This window comes from Oncorhynchus keta, unplaced genomic scaffold (assembly GCF_023373465.1).
Source record: "Oncorhynchus keta strain PuntledgeMale-10-30-2019 unplaced genomic scaffold, Oket_V2 Un_scaffold_584_pilon_pilon, whole genome shotgun sequence".
Classification (NCBI taxonomy): Eukaryota; Metazoa; Chordata; class Actinopteri; order Salmoniformes; family Salmonidae; genus Oncorhynchus; species Oncorhynchus keta.
In genome coordinates, this window is record NW_026290969.1 from 1,120,668 (window position 1) to 1,136,034 (window position 15,367).

Genomic DNA, 15,367 nt, shown 5'->3' on the forward strand with positions numbered 1-15,367 from the left:
CTATATAGGTACACACACAAGTTTCACATTTTTATTGTCAGTGAAAAACCTTTATTGCTTCCAATGCAGTAGTACTATAACAATTTTATTAAAAAGTAAACTAGAACAAAACACACGAGAAGTAGAAATAAGAAGAACGCGAGAAAGTAAGCTCGGGTCACATCGCTGGGTCGCTCCTTTTTTCAGTTCGCCACAGCTAGCGACTGGAACGAGCTGCAACAAACAATCACTTCATTCAAACACTCAATCATGGACACTCTTACTGACAGTTGTGGCTGTTTTGTGTAATGTATTGCTGTGTCTACCTTCATGCCCTTTGTGCTGTTGTCTGTGCCCAATAATGTTTGTATGTATAGGGGTAAGGTGACTACGCATCAGGATATATGATCAACAGAGTAGCAGCAGTATGTATGATGATTGTATGTAGAGTCAGTATGAATGTGTGTGTTATGTCTGTGAGAGCAAATGTGTGTGTGCATAGAGAGAGTACAAAAATTCAATAGAAGGGTCATTGCAGATTTGTTAGCTGTTTAGCAATCTTTTGGCTTGGGGGTAGAAGCTGTTCGTTCGGGAGCCTGTTGGTGGGAGACTTGATGCTCCAGTACCATTGCCGTTTGGAAGCAGAGAGAACAGCTTGGGTGGCTGGGGTCTAACAATTGTGACCAACTGTCTTGATTCGGTCTTATGTAGCAAAATCAGATTTTTTATTTTTTACATCGGATAAAGCAGAGACACAGAGCTACAAAATGGTACATGTGCTGCCATCCTGTTAGAAGGTAACATATTATTTTATTACAATGGTTAAATTGGATTTTCATTGTGTTCAATGGTGTTATTTGCCCCCTAGTGGCGCTTTCTGGTACTTAGAAAGACAACGCAAACGGGAAGTTCAGAATTTGTTTTGCACGCATAGAAGCAGCTACAAACAACGCTACGGTGCAGGTCTTTCAATGTAGTTATTTCTTGTCACGCTTCAGCCTTGGAAAAATATTTGTTTGTAAGTTCGATTCAAGCATTTAGCTAATGATGATAATCTTGTTATTGATAGTTGCTTAAATATCAATGTTGGTTGCATTTACTCACAAATTGCAATGCCTTTAATGTATGTCGTTAGCTGTATTACTTTGCTCATGCGTCATGCAAACGAATTGTAAAATATACAATACTGTAGTTTTGTTACTGTTTCTAGTGTAATATGCTTTGTTATTCTACATAGATGGTTATACATTATTAGAGTAATGAAAGGAGCCAATTACCATATGGTTAACAATTAGCGATATGGTTTGGCATCATGCCAGATGCATGGTACCTTAGCGCGTGCTTTGTATTTATGCAACTGTTTAATGTACAGCTACAGTATGTCGGTGTGAATTGAACACTAAAGTATATTCTTTTCTGTATTTTGCAGTTTCACAACATAAACATTTTCAATATATTCATTCAAGAAAAGTCACGCCTTGGGAGTTTTATTGAAGACTTAGTTGTTAGCTATATGTCTAGTTTTGCATGGGAACGCAACTCAAGGGCAGAATAGTACATCATACACTGTATTTGCGGAACAATGGGAACATAGTTCTGCTTTGAACGTTGATAAACTTGTAAACTCACTTTTGGGAAAATGGCCTTTGAATGTTTTGGTAGTACTACTGGAGAGCCCTTCTTTGTCTACACCCATTCAGCATCGTTCACACCATCTTAAACTTTAGCCCAACCCATCTCTTTAAGGGTTGATCTGCGTGTTCTGTACTAACAACAGGAGTCAAGCACCTAAGCTAACGTGCTAGCTACCTCCAGACACAACTGAGAGAACAGTTCACTGAACATTCTCGCCCTAGCAGAGCTGGTTAGGCTGTTATGTTATTCAGAGCGTTGGTGACTGCAACTGTGCTGTCAGATTGTCTGTTCGTAAATTCAGAGTGTTTCGCTCTGAGTGTTCAGAGCGCACACTGGACCGTCTGGCCGATGAGTAAGGTTGATCAGAACGTTCTGACCGCACAATGGCAGTCAAGCACCCAAGCTAACTGGCTAACACTGGATAGGTTGCTAGTTATTTCCAGACACAAATGAGAAAACACCCCACTCTTAACATTTTACTCGCCCTAGCAGAGCTGGTTAGGTTGTTTTCCTGTTATCCCAAGCATTTGTGAATGTAACTGTGCTGCTGGTAACAATTGAATGCCATTTTTTTGCATACATTCACTGACACTGGCTATATTGAACAGGTGTTGAGCGTTTGTAAATTCATCAGTTATTCTGCACTCCGGCACACTCAGGTGAGAGTGCTCTGAAATCGGAGTTGATGGCCAGACTGAATTTACAAACGCACCCGAAATGGTTACTTGCACAGTCTTTTGTTAAGACATGTAGCTTGCTAGCTAGATAAACAATGAACCATAATCCCAATTTATGATGTTACTACCCTGCATGAATCTGCAGGTAGCTAACCAACCAGCTTCAATGTTAGCTAGCTAACATTAGGCTATAGCTAGCCAAGCAAATTGCTCTGAGATACGAATAATACGTTCATACACGTAACATTAGCTAGCAAGCCAGCCAGCTAATGTTAGCTAGCTAGCTAGGTAAACAATGAACCATAATCCCGACTCATGACGTTACTACCCAGCATGAATCTGCAGGTAGGTAACCAACCAGGTTAAATGTTAGCTAGCTAACATTACTCTATAGCTAGCCAAGCAAATGGCTCTGAAATATAAAAAATATGATCATACACAAAACATTAGCTAGCTAGCTAACAGTACACTTTAACTTGAAATAAACCACTTTCTGTCAAAATTAGAAACTTGTAATATCTGAAAATGTAGCTAGCTAGACTATCTTACCCGTATACATCATTCATGGATAGACGCGTCTCCTGTCAGATGCCATGGTTGCCCTTAGTTTGAAGATGTCATCCAGAAAGTAGAGAGCAACACTTATGCAGTTTTACCACACAATACATTTTTAAAAAGCCACGTTACACAGGACTACCTAGACAAACTGAGCAGATCAAAAAGACAGAAGCATGCTATATGGCAGACCAATCCAAACTCATCTCTCAGCATGTCCAGCCCACTCATTATCTCAGCCAATCATGGCTAGCGGGAAGGTTGCTGACTTTTTCTGTGGCTAAACCAACTAGGCTCGTAATTTAACAATTGTATTTGTATTTATAGATGGCTTACAAGTTTGTTATTAAGGCACATGAAAGTTCAGATGTTCAAGAAGGAATTTCTGCCAAAAAACACATTTTGATAAGAAAAATGTTTTGCATTAGAACGGCTCTCCTGCAAAGTAGTGACCCACGATATACGCCTAGTTTCCTGAAACGGGTCACAAATGGTTACTTGCATAGTAGCAATATCGAAAATAGATACTGTCAATATAAAGAAAAAAGAACAAGTGTCGATGCCAGTAGAAAGAACAAAATAATATACAGTCTGTACAAGAACAATCTCAATAACGATATCAGTGATAGATTGTCAGGACTTCTAGGAGTAGTGGGTGCGGAGTCAGGCGCAGAGAGCAGAGGGTTTAGGACAATCGTATTTATTCCGGTACAGAAACGGTCACGCCAAAACCAGGACCCAAAAAGTCAGGAGAAAATAAGAACAATGCACATCCACAAAATCGAACAGAGGAACAAGAGCAGGCGGGCATAACCGGCTTAAATAGCCCTAACCAAAACCCAAACAAGAAACAGGTGTAACCAATAAGACAAAACTAACAGAAAAGGAAAAGGGGATCGTGGCAGCTAATAGACTGGTGACGACGACCAGGCGCCGCCCGAACAGGAAGAGGAGCCACCTTTGGTGGGAGTTGTAACATAGATGAGCTATTTATATGTGTAATGCACGTGAGTGAGGACCCAAAAGCGGTTTAACAAATACAGAGTCCTTTAATGTCAAAACACAGGGAAGACATAGATCCTCTTCAGATGTATATAATGGCAAAATAGACAACCCGCAGAGAGGGCGACAAATGAATCATAAAGTCCTTCTGTTATGCTGGTGAATGAGGACCCAAAAGCGACTTAACGAAAACAGAGTCTTTATTCCAGTATATGACAAAAGTAATAATCCTGGAAAAATCAAGAAGAAAACAAAACAGGAAAAAACTTAAATCCACTCGTAGTAACGAGGACTGACTGGAGACTCGACCATTGACTGCAGGTTGCTTCGGGAAGGCACCGACCGTAGCAGACTAAGACACCTGCTCACACGCAGCATCTGAAGGAGACAAAACACGACAGGGCGAGACAAGGACACAGCACAGCGAACATCATACAAGGATCCGACAAGGACAGAAGCGGAAAACAAGGGGAGAAATAGGGCTCTAATCAGAGGGCAAAATAGGGGACAGGTGTGAAAAGAGTAAATGAGTGAGTTAGGAGAATGAGGAACAGCTGGGAGCAGGAACGGAACGATAGAGAGAAGAGAGAGAGGGAGGGGGAGAGAGAGGGATAGAAAAAGGGAACGAACCTAATAAGACCAGCAGGGGGAAACGAACAGAAGGGAAAGCACAAGGACAAGACAATATATGACAAAACATGACACCTTCTGATAATTACAGAAGAGTCCCCTTCTTAGCAGCAGAGGAGAGTAGCTGGGTTAGAGTCCCCTTCTTAGCAGCAGAGGAGAATAGCTGGGTGAGCGGCGACAGACTGCTGGTCTCTCTGGGTAGGCGCGGGTCGTAGAGGACAGAGGTACCTGATCACACGTAGCATCAGATGAACAGGTAGATTCCGACAGGACGGGACAAGGGTGAAGCAAACAAGACGATAGTTTGGTTCTGGCATGAGAAACTCAAACGAGAATCTGACAAAGACAGAAGCAGGAACAGAGAGAGAAATAGAGACCTAATCAGAGGGAAAAAGGGAACAGGTGGGAAAAGGGTGAACGAGGTAGTTAGAGAAGATGAGGAACAGCTGGGGGAAGGAGAGGAAGAGAAGGTAACCTAATACGACCAGCAGAGGGAGACGGAGTGAAGAGAAAGAACAGGAACAAGACATAATATGACAATACATGACAATATGCATACAATCAGGGGTAAAGTGGCTGAGCAGCTGTATAAAAAAAAAAATATTCGCAACAACGTATGGCGTGTGTGTGTTATGAGAGAGTCATGTGAATAGAGGCACTGCAGATAGTGCTGATGACTGGGAACTCGTCCCTAGTGATGAACTGGTCCATCCGAACCACACATGAACAATGGAATCTGTATTTGGAGAGCCTGTTTCTGTCCTGCCCTTGACTTTGGTGCAGGGTATGTGATGTCTATAGCCTCTTCGTTGCAAAATAGCCTATAGCCTCTTCGTTGCACTCTTAGGTGATTCGTTGAGAGCCCCGAGATAAAGGTGTAAAGGTATTTTCTAGCCAATATACACCCCCTTCAGTCTACATGACAAACAACAGATATATGGAATGGGTCACAAGGTTAAGATTTGTATGAAAGATACTTATAATTCACAGCAGACAGTATCTGCTGTAAAACTATTTTCATTGTGTAAAAACCAGGGTCTGGCCCTGGTGTCATCTCTCCCTGGTACCATATAGAACAGAAACATTAACTCATGCTCTGGAATGCAGTCTCTTTAGGTTTTATCACCCAAAAGACATCGTAAATCTCCTGTCAGTGTTGAAACTCCCAGAGGCCCATCCTCAGTAGAACACACCCAGATGAGTGTTCTAGCAACCCATTATTCTCTTGCATAAAACAACCATTTGATTCAATAACAATATTATAACATAATCTTGTAATTGCTCTTACACTTCTCAAAAATATAAGTTTGTCTAGCTCTGTCCAGTCCAGGTGGTGCTTGTACAGGCAGACCATCTATGACAGGAAGGATGTCAGCGTTGCACAGCAGCTGAAACTTGGTCTTGACTGAGTCTGAACACTCTTTGGCGACAACAACACCAGGCTCCAGAGCATCGAAGCTGTAAAACAGGAAATAACAAAAAAACATAGAGAAGACATTACAACCTTGCATAACATCAATTCACCACCCAAGGTTAGATAATAATAATAACCTCATACAATGCAATAAAAATGATATTCACCTGAAGTGCTGGTACTGCTAGATCTATAGCAGCGGCCTAATGTACAGAGTCGGGTGTTGTTGCCATCCATAGCTTTCAACCAGCACCGTGCCATCCTCCAGTCCAACCAGCTGTGGGATGTTGACCCGTCTCAGTGCTGTGCTTCACAACACCAGCAATCTCAGACAAAGTCAAAGTGGTCACTCTGGTCTTTCTGAAGTGCTGCTTGATGAGGCCGAAGCACCAGTCGGAGACAAGCTTGTGATCAGGAACTGAAGGTCCAGACTGTGGTGGAGCTTGTGCATGGTCCGCCAGGCACAATACCAGAGCACAAACTTGTTCTTGTTTTGGCCACTGCAGTTATCACAATTCAGGTCCACATGTGTTTCCCCAACTCCGTAGTTGGTGAAGAAATAGCGCATGTAGTTGATGACTGGGCGGCTACCTTTGCTGGATGACATGCCTTCATCAATCAAGTAGTTGACTTGTTGTGGTATTCCTTCACAGCAGACACCAAACAAGCCACACTAGTGAGGATTTAAAAAGGAGATGGGACCTGGCTGTATAGGGTCAGAAGGACAGTCCACCTGGAAACAACAAAAGAACATAAAGATAAATAAAATGTATTGTCTCACCCCTGTCAGTCTGTCTTTACACAGCTCGGTGAAAGGTATTTGCTTACTTCCCAATTATATATTGTGTGTATCTCTCCATCTCTGTCCTTAATCAGTATAAAGGAGGAAATCAAAGCTGTAATGCATCCTGATGTCTCTGGGGGCCCCTACTGAACCAGCAAGCAAGACAACTGCAGGTCTTGACAGGTGGTCTTGCAGTCAGCAACCATCTTCTGGTAGACAGACCGCTCACTCTGAACAAGTGCTTGCTTGGGCCAGCTCTCTTTTTTGATGGGAGACATTAGACCATTCTTCTTGTATGACTGGTGGAGGAGAGTCAGGCGTGTTGTAGCTAGACTCTTACCCGTATACATGGATGAACGCTTCACCACAGACTGCCACCCCTTTCATTAAATAAAACATCCTGTCGTTTCCATTTAGTTTGTACAGCTTGCATGTCCCGTTATGTCAAGTCACTCAGGTTCACATGGTCTGATTCATTTTCAGAGTCAGAGAAGCCAGCATGGTACGATCATCCTCCTGAATGTAGTCCATTACAACCTTTTCGCACTGACCTTTGTTGATAGCGCCTGATAAATTCAGGGCAGAAATGTTATGGAGAGCAGTAGCAACACATTTGCAGTTCTCCATGTATCTTTAGAAAAAACTGCAGCTAATCTTAAAGACGGAAGACGGCAGACCAATCCAAAACTCATCTCTCGGCATGTCCAGCCCATTCATTATCTCAGCCAATCATGGCTAGCGGGAAGGTTCCTGTCTTTCTGTGGCTAAACCAAACGAGTCTATTAATTTAACAACTTTATTCATATTTACAGATGGCATACTAGTTTGTTATTAAGGCACATGAAAGTTCAAATGTTCAAGAAGGCATTTCTGCCAAAAAACGCATTTTGATAAAAAATGTAAATAAACGTTCAAATGCCTCTCCTGTTAAGTCGTGACTCGTGACATACGTCTGGTTTCCTGAAATTAGTTACAATTTTCTGTTACTTCCTTTCACACCGCCTGATATAGAGGTACTGGATGGCAAGGAGCTTGGCCCTATGGATGTACTGGGATGTCCGCACCCCCCTCACCACCTGGGGTCAGCCTGTCAGGAAGTCCAGGATCCAATTGCAGAGAGATGTGTTCAGTCCTAGGGTCCCAAGTATGGCGGCGAGGTTGGAGGGAACTATGTTGTTGAACGCTGTGCTGCAGTCAATGCACAGCATTCTCACATAGGTATTAGTCTTATCTTGGTGGATGAGAGCAGTGTGGAGTGCAATTGAGATTGCATCGTCAATGGATCTGTGAGGCGGTAGGAAAACTGGAGTGGGTCTAGGATGTTTGGGATGATGAAGTTGATGTGTGCCACAAACAGCCTTTCAAAGCACTTCATGATTACAGATGTGAGTGCTACAGCGGTAGTCATTGTGGCAGGTAGCTTTAGAGTTCTTGGGAACAGGAATGATGGTGGTCAGCTTGAGACGTGGGGATTACAGACTGGGACAAGGAGAGGTTGAAAATGACTGTGAATATGCCTGCCAGCGCCCTGGTTAAAAAACCTTACTCACGTCGGCCTCTGAGAGCAAAATCACCCAGTCCCCTGGGTCAGCGGGGGCCCTCGTAAATACCTCTGTGTTGTTTTTGCCCAAAGAGTAATAAAATGCATTGAGTTCATCTGTTAGAGAGGCATCATTGGGAAGATCACGTCTGTAAGCCGTAATGGACTGTGGCCCCTGCCACGTGTCGGGCGTTGGAGCCTGTGTAATAGGATTGCACCTTGTTCTTATATTGTCCTTTGCTTTTGTTATTACCATCAGCCTACCACCCTGCATCCCACTGCTGACTTGCATCTGAAAATAAGCAGGGTTGGTCCCTGGATGGGAGACCAGATGCTGCTGGAAGTGGTGTTGGAGGGCCAGTAGGAGGCACCCTTTTCACTCTTTCCCCCCAGAGCAGTGATTGGGAACATTACCCTATGTAGGGTGTCGTCTTTTGTATGTACGTTAACCTCTAGCGTCGAGCAATCCCGTATCCGGGAGCGTAATTATAGCCTCAAGCTCATTACCATAACGTTGCGTTAACTATTTATGAAAATCGCAAATGAAATGAAAGAAATATATTCACTCACAAGCTTCGCCTTTTGTTAACAACACTGTCATCTCAGATTTTCAAAATATGCTTTTCAACCATAGCTACACAAGCATTTGTGTAAGAGTATTGATAGCTAGCATAGCATTAAGCCTAGCATTCAGCAGGCAACATTTTCACAAAAACAAGAAAAGCATTCAAATAAAATCATTTACCTTTGAAGAACGGATGTTTTCAATGAGGAGACTCTCAGTTAGATAGCAAATGTTCAGTTTTTCCAAAAAGATTACTTGTGTAGGAGAAATTGCTCCATTTTGTTCATCAAGTTTGGCTAAGAAAAAAATCTGAAAATGCAGTCTCTACAACGCCGAACCTTTTATCCAAATTAACTCCATAATATCGACAGAAACATGGCAAACGTTGTTTAGAATCAATCCTCAATGTGTTTTTCACATATCTACGATGATAAATCATTCGTGGCAGCTGTGTTTCTCCTCGAAGCAAACGAAAAATACACGCAGCTGGAGATTACGCAATAATTGCAACGGAGGACACCAAGCGGCCACCTGGTAGATGTAGTCTCTTAAGGTCAATCTTCCAATGATTTGCCTACAAATACATCACAATGCTGTCGACACCTTGGGGAAACGATAGAAAGTCTAAGCTCATTCGTGACCCATACACAGCCATATAAGGAGACATTGGAACACAGCACATTCAAAATCTGGGGCACTTCCTGTATGAAATTTAATCTTGGTTTCGCCTGTAGCATTAGTTCTGTGGCACTCACAGACAATATCTTTGCAGTTTTGGAAACGTCAGAGTGTTTTCTTTCCAAAGCTGTCAATTATATGCATAGTCAAGCATCTTTTCAGGTAGCCTGGGTTTCACTGTTGGTTTGTGGGTGTTTGTTTCCGTGTGAGTGTTTGTCGCCACACGATACTGTTTCGGTTTTCATCACATTGTTTTATATTTCAGTGTTCAGTTCGTTTTTAATAAATCGTCATGAACACTCACCGCGCTGCATTTTGGTTCGATCCTTACTCCTCTTCAGACGAAGAGGAAATCTGCCATTACAGTAATGTTTTCTTCACAGCAAGCAAATTATGTCTGTTTTTACATCCATTGAGAATGACAATAGTTCCTCAATGTATTTCAAAAATCTTTCTCTCTCCCTTTCAATAACCACTCAGCGTGAAAGGTAAAAATGTAATGCTCTGATCCAGTGGGAAATGTCATAAAATAGGCCTACCTTATCAGTGCTTGACTTGGATGGAAATAGGTCCCGGTACTTGTTTTGGGTACTGGTGCTGTTTATATTTAGGTGCAGGAACTCCACAATACTTTTGAAATAATATTCTATAAGAGGAAAAGGAGCTCAAGCAGGAGAAAATTTGAGGTGCCGGTACTCAGCTCTGGTGAGCTCCTGCCCAAGTCAAGCACTGCTTCTTATCCCTTGCGCAAATTGCCTACAGCGGTGTCTGTCCCGAGCTCACTGGTGCAGGAAACTCTGACAGCCCAGATTTTTTTTTTTACAATGTAGCAAGTTCACTAGTGCAAGCTTCAGGCTGGACCCAACTTAATAGTTACATTTACATTTACATTTAAGTCATTTAGCAGACGCTCTTATCCAGAGCGACTTATAGTTGATACAATGTTTCAAGTTTGTTGCAGACAGGCCATGTGTAGCCAATGAGATTTATAGGATATTTATTTTTATCAGGATATTTTCTACCTGCAGGCTGCTATTTTTATTTGTTGGCTTTATGTATGGCTATTTTTACATAGTTGGCAAATGGCAATAGATGTTACTTTTTAGGTTTGTGTCATTTTCACTTAGATTTGGATAGAATTTCGATTGACCACATGACAATGATTTTGAAATATGAAGATGTTATTATAAATTAAATTAAACTGTTTCACGAAAATGTGCATATGAAAACCATAACACGCAGATCGGTAGAAATGACAATATAAATGGGAATTGAACATGAAAAAAGTTGCCGACTCCCCATGTAGCCGATTACTGACAACTTCAGGAGAGTAATGCAGAATCAGGAGAATAGCTGGGTCAGTTTTTTTTTTTTTTTTTTTGGGGGTGTTATCTGGTGCCCTCTTGAGGCATTTGTCTTATTTCATCAAACCGCAAACTTTAAGCATCAGACAAGCTCAATGCATGTAGTTGATTTTATAAAAACACATAGTCTATATGGAATGTCAGGTGACTGTGTGGAGAGGATTGTCTATATATGGAAAAATACACATTTAAAAATGTCCAGCAATCAATTCAGGTCGAAAGAACAGACGACTTTTGGTCGACAAAGATTATTTTTTAGTCGGGGACAGCCCAAAATGTTTTTCAATTAATCCCGTAAGGAATGGGTTGCCAACTGGAGATTAAAAGAAATATGTTATTTCATTCATTCATTCATTCATTCATTCATTCATTTGTGTATGCTGCTTATGTGGTTTCATGTGTGGTCCCCGAGAGCTGTACGAAGTTAATGTGTAAAGGAAATATGGAGAGGAAATCATGTGTGCTCTGCGGAAGTGACATTTTACATTTTATTCCCCGCATCCAAAGGCCGTGGCGCGCATGTTATAATATTCACTCCTATACTGAGTTAACCTCATCCATCATTCTTTGTTCTGTCTGTGTCTACAGAGCCCAGTATGAGGATGGTGTGACAGACTGATGGAAAGACAAATAGAGGGACTGTAGAAATCATTACCCTCAACAGCCAGACCATGGCCACTGCATCCATCCTCACCCTCCTCCTCCTCTCCTCTCTCCATCCCTCTTCTGGCCAGGTGATCGTCAGCTCCTCCTCCTCATCCTCCTCTCTTCCAGACCCTGTCATCACTCCATCCCTCAAACCCAGTCTGCCCTCCTCTCGTCCCAGAGGTCGGAGCGACGGGTCTGTCAGAGTGATCAACACGGATTGGCCCACAGAGGGAGGCGGTAGGGGGGAAGGGGGCTCTGACCTGGGACAGGGTGGGGGGGAAATGGGCACTCCCACAACACAGACTAGAACTATAGACCTCAGTCAATCCCATTCCCCCTCTCAGAAACTCAACATTGGGTCTGCCCAAAGCCAGTCCACTTCTGTTGAGGCTAGGACAGGTACTATGGTAACCCCAGAACCAAGTGGGGTTGCATCTGCAAAGGGACCAACCGCGCTCCCACCCACCAAATTCTCAGGTGCTGAGCCAGTGACATCAGGGGGCAGGGAATCTGATGGACCAATTGTACCAAAGGATGTAGATGATTGGCAGATGACTGGATCAGGAAGTGAATTTGTCCCTACAGTGATGGCTGTTGTGAAGAAAGAGTCACCGGTTGCCTTGACAACGTCAGATGGAATGGCACAGTTCCGGCCACAGGCTCAGACGGCTTTCAGCGGAGGGCCATCATCCAAGATGGCCGAAGCACAGATGACCCCGACGGTCAGCCCCACTGTCCAGCCCCGCCTATCTGCCCTGACAACAGCCAAAACAATTCTTTCCACACAGTCACCTGACATAAGATTGACAGTCGTCACCGTGGTGTCAACAGTCTGTGGAGGAGTAGTGACAGGTGAGTACCTAAAGATAAACTTATATGTACAGTACCAGTCAAAAGTTTATTTAGACTATTGTCTACGTTGTAGAGTAACAGTGAAGATATCAAAACTATGAAATAACACATATGGAATCATGTAGGAACCAAAAAAGTGTTATATTTAAGATTCTTCAAAGTAGCCACCCTTTGCCTTGATGACAGCTTTGCACACTCTTGGCATTCTCTCAACCAGCTTCATGAGGTAGTCACCTGGAATGCACTTCAATTAACAGGTATGCCTTGTTAAAAGTTAATTTGTAGAATTTCTTTCCTTAATGCATTCTGTGGTATACAGAAGATAGCCCTATTTGGTAAAATACCAAGTCCATATTATGGCAATAACAGCCTAACAGGCCATAATAACAGGCCATCATTACTTTAAGACATAAAGGTTAGTCAATCTGGAAAATTTCAAGGACTTTGAAGTTTCTTCAAGTGCAGTTGCAAAAACCATCAAGCACTATGATAAAACTGGCTCTCATGAGGACCGCCACAGGAAAGGAAAACCCAGAGTTACCTCTGCTGCAGAGGATAAGGTCATTTGAGTTACCAGCCTCAGAACTCTGTTATTAACTGCATCTCAGATTGCATCCCCAATAAATGCTTCAGAGTTTCACTGACAGACACATCTCAACATCAACTGTTCAGAGGAGCCTGCATGAATTTCATGGTCAAGTTGCTGCAAAGAAACCACTACTAAAGGACACCAGTAAGAAAAAGGGACTTGCTTAGGGCCAAGAAACACGAGCAAAGGACATTAGACCGGTGGAAATCTGTCCTTTGGTCTGATGAGTCCAAATGTGAGATTTTTGGTTCCAACCGCCGTGTCTTTGTAAGACGTAGAGTAGGTGAACGGATGATCTCTGCATGTGTGGTTCCCACCATGAAGCATGAAGGAGGAGGTGTGATGGTGTGGGTTGCTTTGCTGGTGACACTGTCAGTGATTTATTTCGAATTCAAGGCACACTTAACCAGCATGGTTACCACAGCATTCTGCAGCGATATGCCATGCCATCTGGTTTGCGCTTAGTGGGACTATCATTGTTTTTCCAACAAGACACTGACCCAAAACACACCTCCAGGTTTATTTGACCAAGAAGGAGAGTGATGGAGTGTTTCATCAGATGACCAGGTCACCTCCACAATCACCTGACCTCAACCCAATTGAGATGGTTTGGGATGAGTTGGTCCGCAGAATGAAGGAAAAGCAGCCAACAAGTGCTCAGCATATGTGGGTACTCCTTCAAGACTGTTGGAAAAGCATTCCTCATGAAGCTGGTTGAGAGAATGCCAAGAGTGTTCAAAGCTGTCATCAAGGCAAAGGGTGGCTACTTTGAAGAATCAAAAATATATTTTAATCTTTTACCAAATAGGGCTATCTTCTGTATACCACCCCTACCTTGTGACAATACAACTGATTGGCTCAAATGCGTTAAGAAGGAAAGAAATTCCACAAAGGGTGGCTACGTTGAAGAATCTCAAATATAAAATAGATTTTGATTTGTTTAACACTTTTTTGGTTACTACATGATTCCATAGTTGTGATGTCTTCACTATTACTCTACAATGTAGAATATAGTACAAATACATTTAAAAAATCATTGAATGAGACTGTTAGTGTAGTTTCAGAGGAATATGTTTTAACCTACAGTAGAAGTACTAGTGGAGTAGTAGACGTTCATCCATAACTGGAGCTTGAGTACTGTGTTATAATCTCTGAGTGGTTCTTTATCATGTTGTTAGAACTTTTGAGTAGTATTGGAGTGACATGTATGTAGTTGTCAGCAGAGGGGCTGCTTTCATGTCTCTTGTGTCTTTCTTCAGGTAATATGACAGCTAACGCTACTACAGCCACAGACGGACCAATAGTAGGACAGACCTCCACTGTGACATCACCATCTCCCAGAGCAACCACTCCTGGCTCAACCAATCATCAGCCAAAGTCAGCGGCACCTCAGGGAACCACTCCCAGCTCAACCAATCAACAGCCAAGTACCACAGCACAAGGAGCAACCACCACAACTAAAACCAATACGACGACAACAAAAGAAGAACCCAGAAATACTTCAATAAGCACAACCAATCAACCGACAAAGGCTACTGAACCAGGAAGAACTACCAGTACCACCAAACAGTCGGCCAAGACAGGTAGAGAAAGTAGGCTTTTGGGTGTTGTAGTTCCCTGGGTGGAAAACAAAAGCCGCTTTGACTGGGCCTAAGTTTCCTTTTTATTTGTGCAGCTGGAGTTTTTACTGGAAGTTCCTGGAAGAGGCTCAAAGGAGGGAAGAGGCAGAGACAAAGTAGGCGAGAGAGGGATGGAAAGTGGATGTGCGCAGGGTAGACTCAGGCAGGAAGGAGAGGAAGATGGACAGAGAGAAGAGCATAGAAACAATGTAGCACACTCTTAAAAGTATATATGCCTGGAACACCTTTTGGGTTGCTACACCGATTAAATCTTTTTAATAATATATCAGAAGAATGGAGGCGTGGCTTTCAGATAATTATTTATGGCCACCCATTAGAGTAAATGTAATTCCTGTTCATCATGTTAAGTTTGTACACTTGAGTGTTTATGCATATTACATATTTTAATATAATATTAACATAGCTGACTACATATAGTAAATATTCCTACTTTGGTATTTAACTAGGCACTTGGGGAACTCATAAACCTCTGTAAGCCTCATTGAAGCTACAAAACGGTCAATGTTCAACCTTAATATGACAATACAACTGAAGAGATTAACAGGAATTACATTTACTCTTAACGGTAGGCCAAAAATTATCTATCAGAAAGCCACACACCTTACTAAGCCATGCTACATTGAAACATTAAAGGGTCCTCCAATAAACCCTCAACTAACCGAAGGTGCAAATATGAACCATTGACTAGCCATGCTTCCTTGAGGATCTCCAAGGGTTCCTTCCAATTCTAAGATTGTAGAGAAAAGAAGAAAAAGAGAAAGAGATAAAGGATTAAAGAGTGACGCTGAGAGTTTGAACAATGGAAGGGGATAGCG

The 15,367-nt window shown here is 42.4% G+C and overlaps 1 protein-coding gene across 3 annotated transcripts in view; it reads left to right on the top strand.

The window, feature by feature from the left end:
- The window catches only part of LOC118361428 (proline-rich transmembrane protein 3-like), a 34,977-nt gene that overhangs the window by 9,174 nt on the left and 10,436 nt on the right, over nt 1-15,367 (top strand). For all 3 annotated transcript variants that reach the window (XM_035741365.2, XM_035741364.2, XM_035741366.2), the window contains exons 2-3: nt 11,412-12,323; nt 14,172-14,495. In XM_035741365.2, the coding sequence (XP_035597258.1) occupies nt 11,495-12,323; nt 14,172-14,495 (1,153 nt within the window). In that variant the 5' untranslated portion in view covers nt 11,412-11,494. The remainder of the gene's footprint in view (nt 1-11,411; nt 12,324-14,171; nt 14,496-15,367) is intronic.